Below are 17,262 nucleotides of genomic sequence, written 5' to 3'. Positions count from 1 at the left end.
TGGGCAATTGAAGTGTAGCAATTATACATTACATTTTGAAAGAGGCATTTTAAAAAATCCACCACTAGATGATTCAGACTTAATTATCTTGTCTTTTCAGCAGCTGAGTTCAAGGCTCAAGTGGAGAACACATAGCTTCAAAGGCAGAAGGAATCAAAGGTGCTCCCCAGCGTTGGACGCTTCCTCCACTTGAGGTAAGAATCATGAACAAACTTCTCTGCCAGCACAACATCTCCCAACAGGGATTACCCTCTTAATGGAGATGCCCCGGATCTGGTAGAACACCTTGGACAGTCAGCTGTCACATAGCCTGAGTCCTTACTGTCTGCCTAGGTTTTTCTGTTTTGTATTTGTTTTCCTGTCACTCATGCCTCCCCCAGAAGACTATGAATAGGCCTAAGAAAGAAAAGAGAGCTTGTTTGGAGGATAAACTTAGTTTTGCATCATTCAGCAATGTTGTATTAAGATGGTCGCTCAATCGTCTGGACTTACTTATGCCTTCATTTCAGTGAGGAACCCAGCTCAGTGGCAGAAAATTCTAGCTTATCTCTGAACTAGTGCGGATGTAGGAGTAAGGAATTGCTGTGATCTCTGTGCTTTGGGGCCAGGTCTTAAACCACATCAGTGACCTACATCTTGCCAGAGCAAAGGACACTCCCACTTGCCCGAATTGTTTAACCTGTTTGTGTTAAGTATAGAGTTTGGGGAAGATTAAGTAAATTTTCAAGGCCTTGTCATTAGAGATCTTGGTAAAATCAGATGTGTTGGCTGAATCCCTTGAAATTAGTCCCCAGTTCTGCCCATATTCAATACCTGTTGGTTTAGACTCCTTACACTCATTTTGTCTTAACCATTAAGTTGGAATATTCTGACAGCCTAGGCTTCTTTAAACCAATTGGCTTAATTTTTCAACATTTCCCTTGTTTTAAAGGCTACATTTAATTCATTTATCACTCATTTAACTGATTTTTCCAAAGTCTGTCAAAGGTCCCCTCTGTGAATACTTATGGTAAGCCAACCTGTCTCAGGAATTTTCTAAGTTGTCCTGGAGTTTTCTTATTTCTGGTCATCAGAATGGCTTAGGCAAAGGTCATCTAATATATTTGTGCTTTTATTTATTAAGTTTTAACTTTAATTCCAGTTAGTTGACATACAGTGTTATATTAGTTTGAGGTGTATAAATAGTGATTCAACAATTCTACACGTCACCCAGTGCTCATCACAACAAGTGCACTCCTTAATCCCTATCACCTATTTCACCCATCCCCCCACCCACTTCCCTTCTGGTAACAATCTGTTCTCTTTAGTCAAGAGACTTTTTCTTAGTTTGTCATGTACATATGACATATATATTATATAATATATATAATCTTTTTTCCTTTGCTCATTTGTTTTGTTTCTTAAATTCCACGTATGACTGGAATCATCTGGTATTCATCTTTCTCTGACTGACTTATTTCCCTTAACATTATACTCTCTAGCTCCATTCATGTTGTTGTAACTGGCAAGATTTCATTCTTATTTATGGCTGAATGATATTCCATTGTGAGTGTGTGTGTGTGTGTGTGTGTACACCACATCTTCTTTATCCATTCATCTATCAGTGGATACTTGGCTGGTTCCATAATTTAGCTGTTATAAGTAATGCTGTTATAAACATAGGAGTGCATGTATCTCTTTGCATTAGTGTTTTTGTATTTTTTGGGTAAATATCTAGTAGAGCAATTACTAGATCATATGGTAATTCTATTTTTAACTTTCTGAGGATCTTCCATACTGTTTTTCCACAGTATGGAAGAAACTGGCTGTACCAGTTTGCACCCCTACCAGCAGTGCACAAGTGTTCCTTTTTCTCCATATCCTTTGCCAACACTTGTTGTTTCTTGTGTTGTTGATTTTAGCCATACTGACAGGTGTGGGGTGATATCTCATTGTGGTGTTTTTTTTTAATTTTTTTTAATGTTTATTTATTTCTGAGACAGAAAGAGACAGAGCATGAGTGGGGGAGGGACAGAGAGAGAGGGAGAACACAGAATTCGAAGCAGGCTCCGGGCTCTGAGCTGTCAGCACAGAGCCCGACGCAGGGCTTGAACTCACAAACAGTGAGATCGTGACCTGAGCCGAAGTCAGTCATTCAACTGACTGAGCCACCCAGGCACCCCTCATTGTGGTTTTGATTTTCATTTCCCTGATGATCAGTAATGAGAATCTTTTCATGTTTCTGGTTGGGCATCTGGATGTCTTCTTTGGAGAAATGTCTATTCATGTCTTCTGCCCATTTTTTAATTAGATTCTTGTAAGGTTTTGGGGTGTTGAGTTGTGTATGTTCTTTATATATTTTGGATATTAACCCTTTATCACATATATCACTTGCAAATATCTTCTCCTATTCTATAAGTTGCCTTTAGTTTTGTTGATTATTTCCTTAACAGTGTAAAAGCTTTTTATTTTGAAGTAGTCCCAATAGTTTATTTTTGCTTTTATTTCCCTGCCTCAGGGGACATATCTAGAAAAATGTTGCTATGGTAGGGCCATCTAATTTAGAAGTGTTATTCTGTCTGTTCATTGGTATAGTAATTTAATGAGGTTTTGAATCTTGGAAAGAAACAAATCCTTAGAACCAAAAAAATAGGTAACTAGTTGGCAGGGTATATAAGTCATCTTGGATTCCTTCTTTTAGGGCAATTTATCCTGCCCTTACTTGTCAGCCAAATTAACCTTTTAGGACTCATCTCCTTGCTTGACAAGGTTCCTTCCCTCCCCTGTCCATAAATTATCATCCTAACAAACAATTCAACTGAAAGTTACATACAGTCTATCCTTTTATAGCCCAGTAATTTCATTCACTCATAAAATTTCTAGAGGAAAAATGTTTTTCTATGTGCAGTTTTGAGTTCCTGGATCTCCATCAAAGTAGACCATTTCAGAAACGTCCTTTAACCAAGAAGATAAATAGATTTTTGCTGCTGGAAGGGAATTTAAAATTGCATTTGTGCCCAAGAAAATACAAAAGCATTTGCACTTTGGTGCTTGAAAATTTCCAGATGCTTAATGATTTTTTTTCTACATAGAAAATGGCATCACATAACTCATATTTAAAGTTCCCAGATGAAGGGTCGCCTGGGTGGCTCAGTCAGTTAAGCAACCAACTTTGGCTCAGGTCAAGATCTCGCAGTCCGTGGGTTCAAGCCTCATGTTGGGCTCTGTGCTGACAGCTCAGAGCCTGGACCCTGCTTTGGATTCTGTATCTCCCTCTCTCTCTGCCCCTCCCCAACTCACACTCTGTGTATGTCTCTCTCTCTCTCTCTCTCTCTCTCTCTCTCTCTCTCAAAAATAAATAGATGTCAAAAAAAAATTAAGTTCCCAGATAAAAATGAAAAATCTAGCACTTATCAAGTAATTAAATTCATAAACACTAACATTGGGAGCCAGAAGAGCAAGTTGTGATTGCCAGGTGCCTGATTTACTACATGGTCTCAGATAGGTCACCAGACTAAGTCTCTGTGTCCATATGCCTAAGATGGAGGTAGGATAATAGTAACATCTACCTCCAAGAATTGTTGTGAGTTTTGTAAATGGTAAAAAAAAATACAAATTTATTATTTTAGTTGTTACTCCATTAATAAGTAACAACTCTGCTTTGGCTTATTGTGCTCTTTTACTGTAGTAATGAAGAACTATTTAGATGATGGTTTGGTTTTCTCATTTTTTTTCACACTTTTCTAGAACCTTTCTTAGTTAACCAAAATCTTGTAAGCCAGTCAGTTGGTCAGTTAGAAAATATTTATTGAGGTCCTATTATGTGCCAGGCAGAGAGATCATTTCAACCTTAATCTGGATACAGTGGAGTGTGTATAGAATTTTTGGTCTAACATTTTTTTTTCCTTTTGCTTTCCACTGCTTTGAAAATGTTTCCCTCTTTTTAAAAAATCCCTCTCGTGCCTGCCTGGGTATATGGCACATCCATTTACAATTATTTGCCCACAGCCATGTCAGTGTGCCTGCACATCAGCATGGCTTCACCATTTGTTAAAATATGGAAATACTTTCATACTAGTTGGTGAATAGTCATTAACCTCAGCCCCAGGAGTGTTCCCCTCACCCCCATAGCTTCATCCATCTCTGCCTGTCCCTCTCTCTGAGACCCCTGGACAACAAGGATGAAAGAGGGCCTAGTGCAGATGGCAATAGGACCTAACCCCTGCGTCCATTCTAACGGAGTATAAGATGTTGATATCACCATGCTCCTGCTTGCTTGTCCTACTCCCCACATTTCCTCCAACTCTCTGACCAGAGATCAGCCCCCTACTCGAGTCCCTCCCCGTTGGCTCTTACTGTCATTGCTCTGTGCTTCCCTTGGTGTCTTCTGCACCCTGACTATCCCCAAGCCACCCCTCTGTAGCCCTGCCCCCAGCACTGCTGCCCCTTTCTGTACATTGTCCTGTACAACCAAATCAACTCTATAGGGCCGAAACATCACACGGAGTGCATAAGGCCATAGCAGTGTTAAGATATTGAAATGCCTCAGTTTCTAATAGTAAATAGTCACTGTGAGTCCCTCACCCTATCTCCAGTACCCCAACCACACTGGCCAGTCCATCCAAGACTTCTCCTGTCCCTATGATCCAGTACCTACCCTCCCAACCCTGCCCCCAGACTGTGGCCAACATCTGTTTTAATGGGTGCATATGCTTCACTAGTGTACAAATGCTTTGTTAATCGCCTCTGCAAAGGACTGTATTATAATTCAGAAGGAGGTAAGGACTCTTCCTTCATTTAGAATTCATTGATTCATTCTACCAATGTTTACCAATCACTCTGTATCTGAGACATTAAGCCGGCTCTAGGACCTCCAAACCGGATGAGGTCTCTGCCCTCATGGCACTTACATTTTGGTAGGAGAGACAGACAATATGTGAGAAAATAAATGTACACACATGAATAAATATATATATTGACCAAAGATTTCTTCTCATTCAGAAGGAAATGAGATTAATTAACTTAGGGAAGTCAGAAATGCTTCAGAAAGAAGGCTGTGTTTAAAATGGACCTTAAGGAAGGGCGCCTGGGTGGCTCAGGTGGCTTGGATCATGATCTCGCAGTTCGTGAGTTTGTGCCCCACATCGGGTTCTGTGTTGACAGCTCGGAGCCTGGAGCCTGCTTTGGATTCTGTGTTTCCCTCTCTTTCTCTGTCCCTCCCCCACTCACTCTCTGTCTCTCTCTCTCTCTCTCTCTCTCTGTCTCTCTCTCTCTCTCTCTCTCTCTCAAAAATGAATAAACATTAAAAAATTTTTTTTAAATAAAAAAATATAAAATGGACCTTAAGGATGCACAGGGTTTCTGCCGGCCTAAGTGAAGAAGAACAGTATAAGCGTAGGCATTAGGCATGAAGCATGGTGGGTGTTTAGGAACCAGGAGTCCAGTTTGTCTGGACAGTGGGGTACATGGAGAGGGCTCCTGGGAGATTGGGTGAGAAATGTAAACATGTTGACTGAGCCAGGCTCTTCTCACACCTAAAGGTGGACTTATGCACCACAGAACAGAGAGGTCAAGATCCCAGTTCTCAACCTCATGGCCCTCCAGCAAAATACCCACATGACCATTCACTAATCTGAACATAGGTCCTCTGTGTAGGTTGGGCAGCTTGTGCACTAGACAAAATGCCAGCCTAAGGGATGGGCGGGGGAGCAGCTCCTGCCCTCCCCACCAAGCTGGGCACACTGGTGTGGGATTTTCCTAAAACATTTTCTGCTGGCCCCTTTGTGCCAGAAGGCTGGTATATCTCCAAAGGGCACCTTTTCCCATTCCAAACAAAAGACCAAGATAGGCTAGCAACAGCCTTGCTTGGACACTCCTTTCCCTGGTCAGACTGCTCTGTTCCTCTCAAGTAAATTCTCTGGAATACCCCCTTTGTCTACATCATTCTATTCCCACCTCTATGGCCTTCTCCATAAAGCCCACACAATCCCCTTTATCAAACCTCTTGCTTGTCTTGGCCAAGCACCCCACACACACCCCTCTCAATGATCTTTTCCTTTATGCAGATTGCTCCTGAATTCTAGCCCTTCTTTAAATCCTTCCCTGCTCACCTGTCCTGACCCCTCCCTTTGCATGACTCCCACACCTTCCTCTTCCTTGACACCCCCACAAATGCTTCCCTGGTTTGTTTCACATTTGTATGCTAACTCAGTGGGTATCTGTCACCTGTGGGTCTTTGGCACATATGAATGCAGCAATAGTCGCTCAGCCAGATTGTAAACTCCCAGAACTAGAAACAAGACTTACGAATGTATTACTCACTCCGCTGTCATTAAAATAACCCATGTCACTGTTGCTGTTGGTAACCTTTGCTTCATTCATCAGGAAAATGGGCTGGCATTAATTAATTGAGTCCATTAATTAAATAAGTATACATTGTATATTTAATATATGCTAAGCAATAGCAATATAGCAGTGAAAACATGTGGTCCCTCTCCTTGGAGATGTTGATTTAAGATTTTTTTGTGTGTATCTTCTATGTGCCAAGCATTGTACTAGACTCTGGGGTAAGCCAAGCATGTGTGTTAAGGAAGGAAGTCAATGAGGAAGTAGAGGTGTAGAGAAGGGCAGGGCCTTGCAGCTGGCCTGCAAGCTTAAACCCCGTCCTGTGGGCAACAGGGAGTCATTAAGGGTCTTCAAGCAGATGAGTGATTGTTTCACACCCACTGAAGCCACCTTTCTAAACTACTCACTCTTGTTCTAAAACTGTCAAGAATCCCGAATCCCCACCCCATTATCCTTTCCAAGGCATATCACAGTTGTTACATTTACGGCAAGGCTCTTGTGTTGCATTGCATTATGTTGTGTTGAGTTATAATCATCTGTGTGTATGTGTGTGACTCACCCACTAGTCTGTGGGAAGCAGAGGTTGAGAGCACACATAGGTCATCTCTGCATCCTCAGCACCTAGCACATGTTCTGGTGTGTTCAATAAATGACTACTGGATGGGTGGGTGGATGGATGGATGGATGGATGGATGGATATATGGACAGATGGGTGGGTAGAGTGAGTTTTGGAAGTAAGCAATGAAACAAGAAATCATAGAAAAGTTGGATGGAACTGACCAACAAAAAAGTCAAGAATAATAAAGGAACAATAAATGTTGGTTGATTGCAGATGCATACAAAGACAGTCGGAGTCCTCTGGGGATGTTTCTTCCTGTGGAATCTCTACACTTCATCCGCCCAGACCATTTACCCTGGCATCAAGGCTAGGGCTACTCAGCGGGCTCTGGACTATGGTGAGTGGGGTGCTCTCAGCCCTCCAAACCTGAAAGCTCATACTAGACTGTCTCATGACTGAGGCAAGCTTTACTGCAGGTGATCCAGCCCCTAATACAGAGGCTGCTAAGATGGCTGGGAAGGAAGTGGTGTCTAAAAAACAGTCATATTGGGGCGCCCGAATGGCTCAGTCGGTTAAAGCATCCGACTCTTCATCTCAGCTCATGGATCTCATGGATCGTGCATTCGAGTCCCACCTCAGTCTTTGCACTGACAGGTCAGAGCCTACTTGGGATTCTCTCTCTCCCTCTCTCTCTGCCTCTCCCCTGCTCACATATATGCATGCTTGCTCTCTCTCTCTCTCAAAATAAATAAATAAACATTTTATAAAAATAAAATAAAAGGACACCTGGGTGGCTCAGTTGGTAAAGCATCCAACTTCAGCTCAGGTTATGATCTCGCAGTTTGTGAGTTCAGGTCCCGCATTGGGCTTTCTGCTATCAGCAAGGAGCCCACTTTGGATCCTCTGTCCCCCTCTCTTGCCCCTCCCCACTTTGTGCGCTCTCTCTCTCTCTCTCTCTCTCTCTCTCTTAAAAATAAATACACATTAAAAAAATAAAATAAGACAGAAAACAATCACCTTGATGGTAGACCTATCCAAACACAGCCACAGATATTCATTCTCTCCCCTCCCCCACCTCTACCCCCCATGCACATACAATGAACATCTCTGCTTTAAAGGAGGATACATCATAGGACAGAGGGGAGGAGATGTGAGAGTGAAAGAAATAGCTTAGAGCTTCAGAAAGGTCTTGATCTCAAAAAGAACTTAGAGTCCCCTAAAACTGTGCCAAATTTAATGTGGATGATGATCATGTATTTTTCTTGAGAGGAGCTCCTTGCATTCATTAGATGCAAAAAGGGGCCTGAGATGCTGAAAGATGAAGAAAAACCCCTTCAGAGGTGTTTATAAATGTTGGGCAGAGCTGGGGCGAAGGCAGATTGTGTACAGCAGAGGGACTGCAAAATCAAAATGTGTAGGCCGAGTTTTCTCCTATAAATTTTGGCCTGAGGTTAGCTGAGTACGGGCAACAGAAATCTCCATCCCTTCTTAACTAAAGCACTGCTAGTCTCACTCAGAAATAGCAAAGTGTAACCAGGAAACTCCTCACCTGCAACACCAGAAAAGAAGTACAAGAAGGATGTGGGTGCCTGGGTGGCTCAGTTGGTTGAGCGTCTGACTCCTGATCTTAGCTTAGGTCTTGTTCTCAGGGCTGTGAGTTCAAGGCCCACACTGGGCTCCATGCTGGGCATAGAGCACTCTTTAAAAGAAAAATACAAATGATGGAAGAAAGGAAGGGAGTGATGGAGGAAGGAAAGACTGAGTTTGTGGCAAATCCTTGTCCTTCCTTCCCCCAGTACCTCATGTGGCACAGGGAATCTTAAATTATCCATCTTGTATGATTGTTATAGGAGCTGGCTATAATAAGAATTACATACCAGGTATTCCTGTGTGTATCCACATGTATATATGTACATATATGTGTATCTTGTTACTCTATTAATATACTAATATGCACAGAAATAGATATCTTGAAACTGTATTAAAATTGTGAAAACAGCTTATTCCACCCTCAAGATCAGAGCAATTAAAAGAACAGAACTAGTCAGTCCACATGGGTATGAATCTCATTCAGTTCTGCCCCTTTCCTCAATACATAGTGTTGGGCCCTTGGGTTTTCTCCTCTGGAAAACAGGATGGGGGAATGACAACAATGGTGCCCCCGTGTAATAACATGAGGATCATGTGGGGTCATCTGTGGAAATATGGCATAGAATCAAGAAGGACAGGCTTTAAAGTCAGAACCATTTCTTGGCTATGATTTCTATCAGAACCATTTCTTGAGCCTCTATCATAGCTAGGTTCTTTGATATGTATGTTATGGGCTCTGGGTTGATTTAATCCCAACAACAACCCTACAAAGAAGGGATAGTCATTTTACAGAGGAGGAATCTGAGCTTCAGAGGGGCTGAATTAAATTTTCCAAGTCACACACCAGTAAGGGGGCAAGACAAGATCAGATCTCAGGTTTGCTCTGCCGATTTCAAAACCTACACTTTGTTCTCTGCTCCCTATTCCTCCAAACTGTCAATAATGACACTAAGTACCTGTGAGCTCTTGGGCAAGCTGGTGAACCTCTCTGAGCCTCAACTGCCTCCTATGTGAAATAGGGATAATGATACCTATGTCACTGGGTTGCCATAAGGATCAAAGGAGAGAATATGTGTAGAGTATGGACAGTCCTGGCACATATAAGCACACAAACTAGCTATTCTTATTAATTCATCAAATATTTATGTTGCCACATTTTTCCAGAAAAATGTTATGTCCCTATTATCAGTAGTACCTTCAAGGTATTTCTTAAAATGGTGGTGATAATAATAGTTCCTACGCATGGGGCTATTGTGGGAAACACATGAATTGACATAAATTTTGGAAGAGGGTCTGGCAATAGCAAATGCCCAACAGATATCAATTACTGTTATTTTCACATGTGTGAACAGAAGCCTCCACAGTTACTAATGTTCCCATGTTACAGATGAGGAAAGCAAGGGACAGCAAGATTTTATAAATTGCAGAGTCCTGCAATGCTAGTGACAATGATAGGATTCGAAACTAAGCTGTCTGATAGTGCCTTTGGTTCCATCTTTGTATCCTTCACACTCTACCCCTACATCCCTATATTACAGTATTATTCATGGTGTTACAGAAGATAAAATCTGCTCTTCTCCGTCTCCACAAGGACAGCCTAAGTGGAAATGAGCTTAAGCTGCAAAATAAGTCATAAGGGCAAAGCTTCCTCCTTAAGAAGGTTAAAATGAAGGGGTGCCTGGGTGGCTCAGTCGGTTAAGGGTCTGACTGGCTCAAGCCATGATCTCACTGTTCCTGAGTTTGAGCCCCGCATCAGGCTCTGTGCTGACAGCTGAGAGCCTGGAGCCTCCTTCAGATTCTGTGTCTCCTCCTCTCTCTGCCCCTCCCATGCTCATGCTCTGTCTCTCTCTGTCTCTCAATAATAAATAAACGTTAAAAAAATTTTTTTAATAAAAATAAAATTTTAAAAAGAAGGTTAAAATGAAAATCCTGTTCTTCATTTACTATGTAAGTTACTTTTCTCAAGCTCTTTATGTAGAAAAGGGCTCTTTCTCTCCGTGAACTCAGAAAAATGTGTCCTGGGATACTACCATGTAAACCTGGGACAGGTTTATTCCTGAATTGCAAAAAAGCAGGGCTTACTAAGGACATTTTTGGGGTCCTGGGATCTTTTGAGAGTCTGAAGCAAACATGGACCCTCTCCCCTGAAATATGAGATACAAATGGACGCATACACACACAACCTATTCATGGTATTTTACTGGAATTTCAGGAGGGTTACGAGCTCCCAATAGCCCATGCTGTTGCTGAGCTTAAAGAATCTAGGGGAAAAGGAAGAATGTGGAATAACTACCTAATAAGGCATGGAGTCTGGAACCAAACTGCCCAGATTTCACTCTTGGGCTCCCAGTTCTTGGCTGTGTGAATGAGGTGCGAATTCATGCCTTTTAGGTTCAGTTTGTTCATCTTTAAAATGGGGATAATAATGATAATAATTTTGTACTTTCCCCCTCACACTGCCTGTAGTAACAGGCCTTTAGTCTTAGCTACATAACGAGAATTTCTCATACAGTTAGTTCTGGGGTCCTGGGGTCTTCACTAGCCTCTCTGAGGACCAGTGCTTTCACCTGTAAAACAGGGACAGTAACATCCACTTTGTAGGGTTGCTGTTTTCTAAGTTTCTAAGAGCACGTACTCTGTAAACTTCATGCGTATATTTAATGGCGCTATGCCATTATCATCTGTGGCATGATCAATAAATGCTTTCTTTGGTTCCTTCATAGGCATTCAAGCTGGGATGGAGATGATTGAGCAAATGCTTAAGGAAAAAAACATCCCAGACCTAAAGGGTTCTGAATCTCTGGAATTTCTGAAGGTTGATTATGTGAACTACAATTTTTCAAAGTAAGTAAAAAAGAACATTTCTAGCCGTGAAATTAATCTTTAAAACCTTAGGGTTGTGGATATGCCACCACGTCTTCTGGTGTGATACCAGGACCTGCACAGTAGAAGGTAAACCAAATTTGGTAAGAGGCTTATCAGATGAATGACCCAAGAAAGAGGGGTCGTGAAGCTGACAAAGATTGTGGCATTTGGGTCAGAACACCTGGGTCTAAGTCATATCCCTGCTGCACACTAGTTTTGTGTGTTGTGTCTGATGAAAATGGTCAGAGTCCCATGTCCTTGCCTCTTTCCTAAAATGAGAACTCCTTGCCCCTTGAATTTCTAAGTGAAATTCTTGTCCATCCTATTGCTGACCCCACACCCTAAACCTAGATGTAGGATTCAACCACAGTCTCAAAAACAAATCTACTCTCATCAAGGCTTTCCTTACTTTAGTTAAGTTTGGTTAAGGTTTCAGAGGTCGTAGAAATAGGCCACACATAAGAAGCTCAAAAGTAAGACTAGAGAAATCCTTTGGAAGTCCCATGATTTCATCAGAACCCAGGCTTCTTATATTTCTCTGCCCCACCATCCTTACTTCTGGCTTCTGTCCTCAAAGTTGTCTCATGGTCCAGTATGGCCACTGCAGCTTAGCCATCAAATCCATTTGTCAAGCCTGAGAGGGAACAACAGGCAAGGGTGAAAGGGTTCTTGTAAGCTGGGTTAGTCTCTTCACTGAATTTTTTTCTGAAGCCCTGCTCTAATAATACTCTGCCTATACAATAATAGAACTTAGTCTTATGGCCATACTTATTAGCAAGAGGGACTGGAATATTCATTTTCTAACCAGACACCTTTGACATCCTGAACAAATTCAGGGAAGGTTAGGAAAGAAGGGGAAATGGCTGTTCAGACAACAACCGGCAACCTCTGCCGCAGTTGCCAACAAAAGCCCCAAAGACGGTGTACAGAGAAGATGTCTTTGTCCATCTGGAGGTCAGTCTTAAAGGTAAAGCAGAGAGTCAAGATTTTATAAGGAATTATCTGTGATTCACAATTTGCCCCAAGGCTTTATCAATCCACTGATAATTCCCTGCTGGCTCCAACCCTTTGGAGTAATAATTTCCCTGCTATCAAGGATAATATTCTATAAAATCATGAGTTTTTGGGGGGCATGGGGTAGGGAAAAGGATGGTAATCTAGGTAAAGCTCCTGGCAAATGCTCTAGTTGTTAATAAAGGAAGCCATTCGACAAGTGTTTATTGAGGACCTACTGCTAGATACCAAGGCTTTGTTTTAGTGATTGGGGATATTACAGTGAATGACACAGATATATCTCCTGCCCTTAATGTCCAGTAAGAGAGATGGACATGATATATTTACAGAATGAATGATTTAATTACAGTGATGATAATCCCACAGCAGAAAAATCCAGGGTGAATCATATATTATGAAGTGTGGTGAAGATGAGGAAAACAGGTATCCTCATGCGTTGCTAGTGGGAGCAGGTGAACTGGTACAGTACTTTCAGATCTGTGCTCCCCACACAGGAGCCACTAGCCACGTGTGGCTACTGGGCACTTGAAATATGACTAGTGCAATGAAGGCACTGAAATTTTACGTATTTCATTTCAATCAATTTTAATTTAAAACTTGATACTCAGTTCAGTTATTGAAAAGCTTTTAAGTATGTGTGGGACAATTTGCGTATGTAAGTTTATCAGTTGAATATTTTATCCAATCAAATATAGGTCAAGTGTTTCTGATAACACTTGATAATTCTGATAACAAGTGTTTCTGATAACACCGATAATTCAGTGTCCACCTTGAGTCACATTATGAGTGTAAAAATACAGACCATAGTTTGAAGTTATTTTGAAAAAAGGAAAACAAAATATCCCATTAATCATTTTTATATTGCCTATGTGTTGAAATGATACCATTTTAGATTATGTTGGGTTAAGTAAAAAAAAAAAAAATACTAATAAAATCAGTCTTACCCATTTCTTTTCCCTTTTTAAAATGTGACTACTAGAAATTTTTAAATTACATATGTGGCTCACATTCTATTTCTGTTGGGCAGTGCTATTTTAAAAGGTAATTTACAAGGACCTTTTTTTTAATGCATGCCCTTTGACCTACTAATCCCACTTCTCAGCATCACCACTAGAAAGACACACATGTAAACAGCATGTAAGAATGTTCTGTGTGGCATTGTTTATAACACAGAAATACTGGAAATAACCTACGTGTCCACCAACAAAGAAATTATCTCTTTCATGATACATCCATAGCTTGAATATAAAGAATGGGCTAGGCCTATAGGTACCAAACTGAAAATATTTCTAAGATCTGTTAAATGAATCTCCACCATCCTCTTCCCACAGTGGGACTCAGGGTGTGTGACAAAGAACAGGTAGGAAAGGATGCAAAATACAAGAAACAGTAGATAGGCATTTGTTATCAGCTATCACATGTATCTTTTACATTTTTCCTAACCTTGGTTCAGAACAATGTCTTTCTCCTGTGCCACAGTTATGCATAGATGATCTCATTTTGTCTTCTCAGCCTACCCATGAGTAAACCTTCCTCTGAGTGATTGCCTGAAAGAGGTTAAGTGCCTTACCTAAGTTTGCATGGCTGGCACAAAACTCATCTCCAAGTTGAGTGCCCCTTGCAGAATACATGAAGTGGCATAGCCCGGTGTTAAGCACACAGTCTGAAAACAGATTGAGGAGGGCTCCAGGTCTGGTTCTACCACTTACATATGACTTCAACCAAGTGCTCATGACTTCCTTATCCTCTCATCTCTGAATTGCAAATTGCAAAACCAGCAACAGCTTCATGGGATTATCATGAGGACTAAAATGAGCTAATGCACATAAAGTGCTTACCATGGTGCCTGGCATGGAGTAATCACTCAACACATGAGCTATCTACCTATGTAGATTACTTGTAGCCCATTGCCTCTTATGCTCAGAGAATCCTAGGGGAAGTTAATACTCTAACTAGGGAAGATTCTGCTCTAACTAGGGAAGACTCTAACTTTCTCAACTAGGGAAAATTCTGTCCATATAGAGGGCATCTGGGAATAGGAGAAAGGCACCCTTGCGATTGTCCAGTGATGGGGGAGGGGCACTACTGGCGTGTAGTTGGTACATATGCCAGGTACCCTAAAATGTATATAAAGTCCTCTCCAAAACTAATTGTCCCACCCAAAATACTAATTTCCCCACCCCGTTGAGAAGCACTGGAACAGCTGAAGGAAAAAATAATGATGGCGATGTTGTACTCATATTGTATTGTCTTTAATGAAACTAAAGAAATGTATTATTTTCACATTTGTTTCTAAATTTGCTCACTTCCCCCTCAATTAGAAACAAGGGGCTTCCTGGCAAGGACCAAAGGGGAATTAGAAGGCAATGCCCAGAGGCACCGCAGACCTGAGGTTCCTTCCTCTACAGGAATTAGGGGTTCCCCAAACTCCTTTCTGATTTTTGCCTCACTTAGAGAAGTGTTAGAAGATATGCACTGACCTCTCTGTTTCTTGTTCTACAGCATAAAAATCAATGCCTTTTCATTTCCAAATACTTCATTAGCCTTTGTGCCTGGGGTAGGGATCAAGGCACTGACTAACCACGGCACTGCCAACATCAGCACCGACTGGGAGATCAAGTCTCCACTCTTGTGAGTATCCCACTGAAAAAAGTCTGCCGCCATTCTGGGAAGAAGTGGAACAAAAACTGGAAGTACATAAATTTGGTGATGTTTTTGACATTAGGCTTATTTCCCTTAGCCATTAGCAGTCTTTCTCAAGAGCATTTTTTTTTTTCCAAGAGAGATTTAAATCAGAATATCTCTGTTGGGGGCTGGGGGCGGGGGGAGGTTGTGGGAGGACTGAAAAGCATCCATCCCCTGAAGGCAGAGCAAAATGTCATTTAAGATTTCCTAAGAGCTAGAAGGAATGAACACGTACTCAAGATTTCAGACCTTCAGTGAGTCTGTAGGATCTCAGGTGATTCCACATACTTCCCCATCCACAGGGGCAACTGATTAAGAGATGGGACCTTCGTACCTCACAAGGAGGTAAGAGGATAATAGTCAGCTGGAGCCCAATTGCACCCTCCTAGAGAAAGGAGGTATCACATTCAAGGTACGCTTGCAGACCACCTACTACATGTCTTGGGTGTAATGTTTAGGTCTGTCTTGGTTGGCATCCCAGAATGGCACATTCACTCATCCACTTGGTCATTCAACAACCATTTATTGAGTGCCTACCAAGTACCATTTATCCCCATCTCAAGAACTCCAGTCCTGTAGACTGTAGAGGAATGATATATTCTGCCATAAGTAACATAGATTCAGGGTTCATTCATTTCTTCACTGACTCATCAGCCACCTATTAAGTGCTTATTCTGTGTGCTTATCCTGGAGACAAGGGAATGAATAATATACACTCCAGTCCCTCAGAGAGTTCATAGACTACGTCTGTCACATCCCCATCAGTGCCTGTCCTAAATAAGGCTATCCAGTGTTCTCTCTCTCCAAGCATTGTATACACATAGTGCTTGATAGGTGCTCAGCCACTGTGGGCACCAGAAAGCACTCAGAATAAAAAAGCTAAACTAACACTGTCACCACTGACATATTCATTGCTTCATTTGTTTAGTAAATCCATTCAGCACCTACTCTGCTCTGACCCATTATTGGTGCCAGGAATCCAGAGGTGACAAAGCCCTCCAGGAGCTTAGAGGCTGTGAGTAGTCAGAGAAATGATCCCTCTCTCCCCTGCCCAGGCCTGGGTAACCTTGCACTTTTTCTGTCAACAGCCAAGACACAGGAGGAGCTGATCTGTTTCTCTCTGGGGTCTACTTCACCGGTATCATTGTTCTTGCCCGAAATGACTTTGGTCACCCAATCCTGAAGCTCCAAGACTGCTACGCCCAAGTGAACCATGCCCACGTCTCATTTTCCGGAGAACTCAGGTGAGTGATAGCACCGTGGTAGGCGGTCGCTAGTCTGGGGCTGGAATCTCCAGCAGTGCAGGAAGAGGTTTATAACCGGCAGATAAAGTTCCTGAATAAGCCCATATTTTCTTTCTTCCCCAGTGTCCTGTACAACTCCTTCGCTGAGCCCATGGAGAAACCCATTTTAAAGAACTTAAATGAAATGGTAAGTCTTTAGAGGTGACATGGCCACAGTAAAATGCTCGGCAGCAGTTCTGCCATGCTTTACTTACTTCTTACTCAATAAACCTTTGTTGAGCACCTACTGTATGCTAGGCATCATCCAAGGCACTTTCACACACATCCTCTGCGATTTAAGTTTCGCAAATGCCTACCATGTCCTGTGGTAAGTGCTGGGGATGCAGAGATAAATAAAACAGCATTCCTGCCTTCAAGCGCTCACCACAGGATGGGGCAACAATCAGCAAGAGTTTATTTACTGTGTACCTACTGCATGCCCAGCACTAGGCTACAGGCTGTTGGGAATGTAAGAAAGGTTTTTAGGAAAACCCAACTCAGTCTTGTGGAAAAATAACTGAATGAGTATTTGAATTTAATACATAATTACATGATCAGTAGATTGAACCTCTTCAGAGGTTCAATTGATTGAACAGAGGCTGTTCAATCAACAGCCTCTTCAGAGGCTCAGAGAAATGGAAAGATTACATCAAAAGGACCTGCAAGTTTCCTGGGGGGAGGGGCGGGGGTATTCTTTAGAGGACGGAGGACTTGAACTGGGCCTTGAGGTACACGTATGATTTCGATAGGTAAGGAGTGGGGGAGAAGAATGGTTCTTTCCAGAAACAGTATAAGTGACAAGGAGGTGCTTAATGAATGTCAGTGAGGAAATCAACGTGCAAACACATTCAGCAGCTCGTCCAAGGGAATTACCCAGCTGGTCGAGGGACTCCGAAGTTTCGCGGTCTTTCTCCATCCTCACTTGACTGGTGCTGAGTGCCA

The 17,262-nt window shown here is 42.0% G+C and overlaps 1 protein-coding gene across 12 annotated transcripts in view; it reads left to right on the top strand.

Annotated features, from left to right (window-relative positions):
- Positions 1–17,262, top strand: part of BPIFC (BPI fold containing family C) — a 54,181-nt gene that overhangs the window by 13,949 nt on the left and 22,970 nt on the right. For 8 of the 12 annotated variants that reach the window (XM_042993124.1, XM_042993130.1, XM_042993125.1 and 5 more), the window contains 6 exons: positions 101–194; positions 7,157–7,280; positions 11,197–11,317; positions 14,855–14,983; positions 16,126–16,281; positions 16,405–16,468. In XM_042993124.1, coding sequence (XP_042849058.1) covers positions 7,157–7,280; positions 11,197–11,317; positions 14,855–14,983; positions 16,126–16,281; positions 16,405–16,468 — 594 coding nt within the window. In that variant the 5' untranslated portion in view covers positions 101–194. Of the gene's footprint in view, positions 1–100; positions 195–7,156; positions 7,281–11,196; positions 11,318–12,174; positions 12,293–14,854; positions 14,984–16,125; positions 16,282–16,404; positions 16,469–17,262 lie in introns of those variants that run through there. The other 4 variants (XM_042993128.1, XM_015543978.2, XM_015543976.2 and 1 more) reach the window with 2 other exon arrangements.

Source organism: Panthera tigris, chromosome B4 (genome assembly GCF_018350195.1).
Source record: "Panthera tigris isolate Pti1 chromosome B4, P.tigris_Pti1_mat1.1, whole genome shotgun sequence".
NCBI lineage: Eukaryota > Metazoa > Chordata > Mammalia > Carnivora > Felidae > Panthera > Panthera tigris.
The sequence above is the reverse complement of the archived record's forward strand: the minus strand, read 5'-3'. Positions and strand labels throughout refer to the sequence as shown.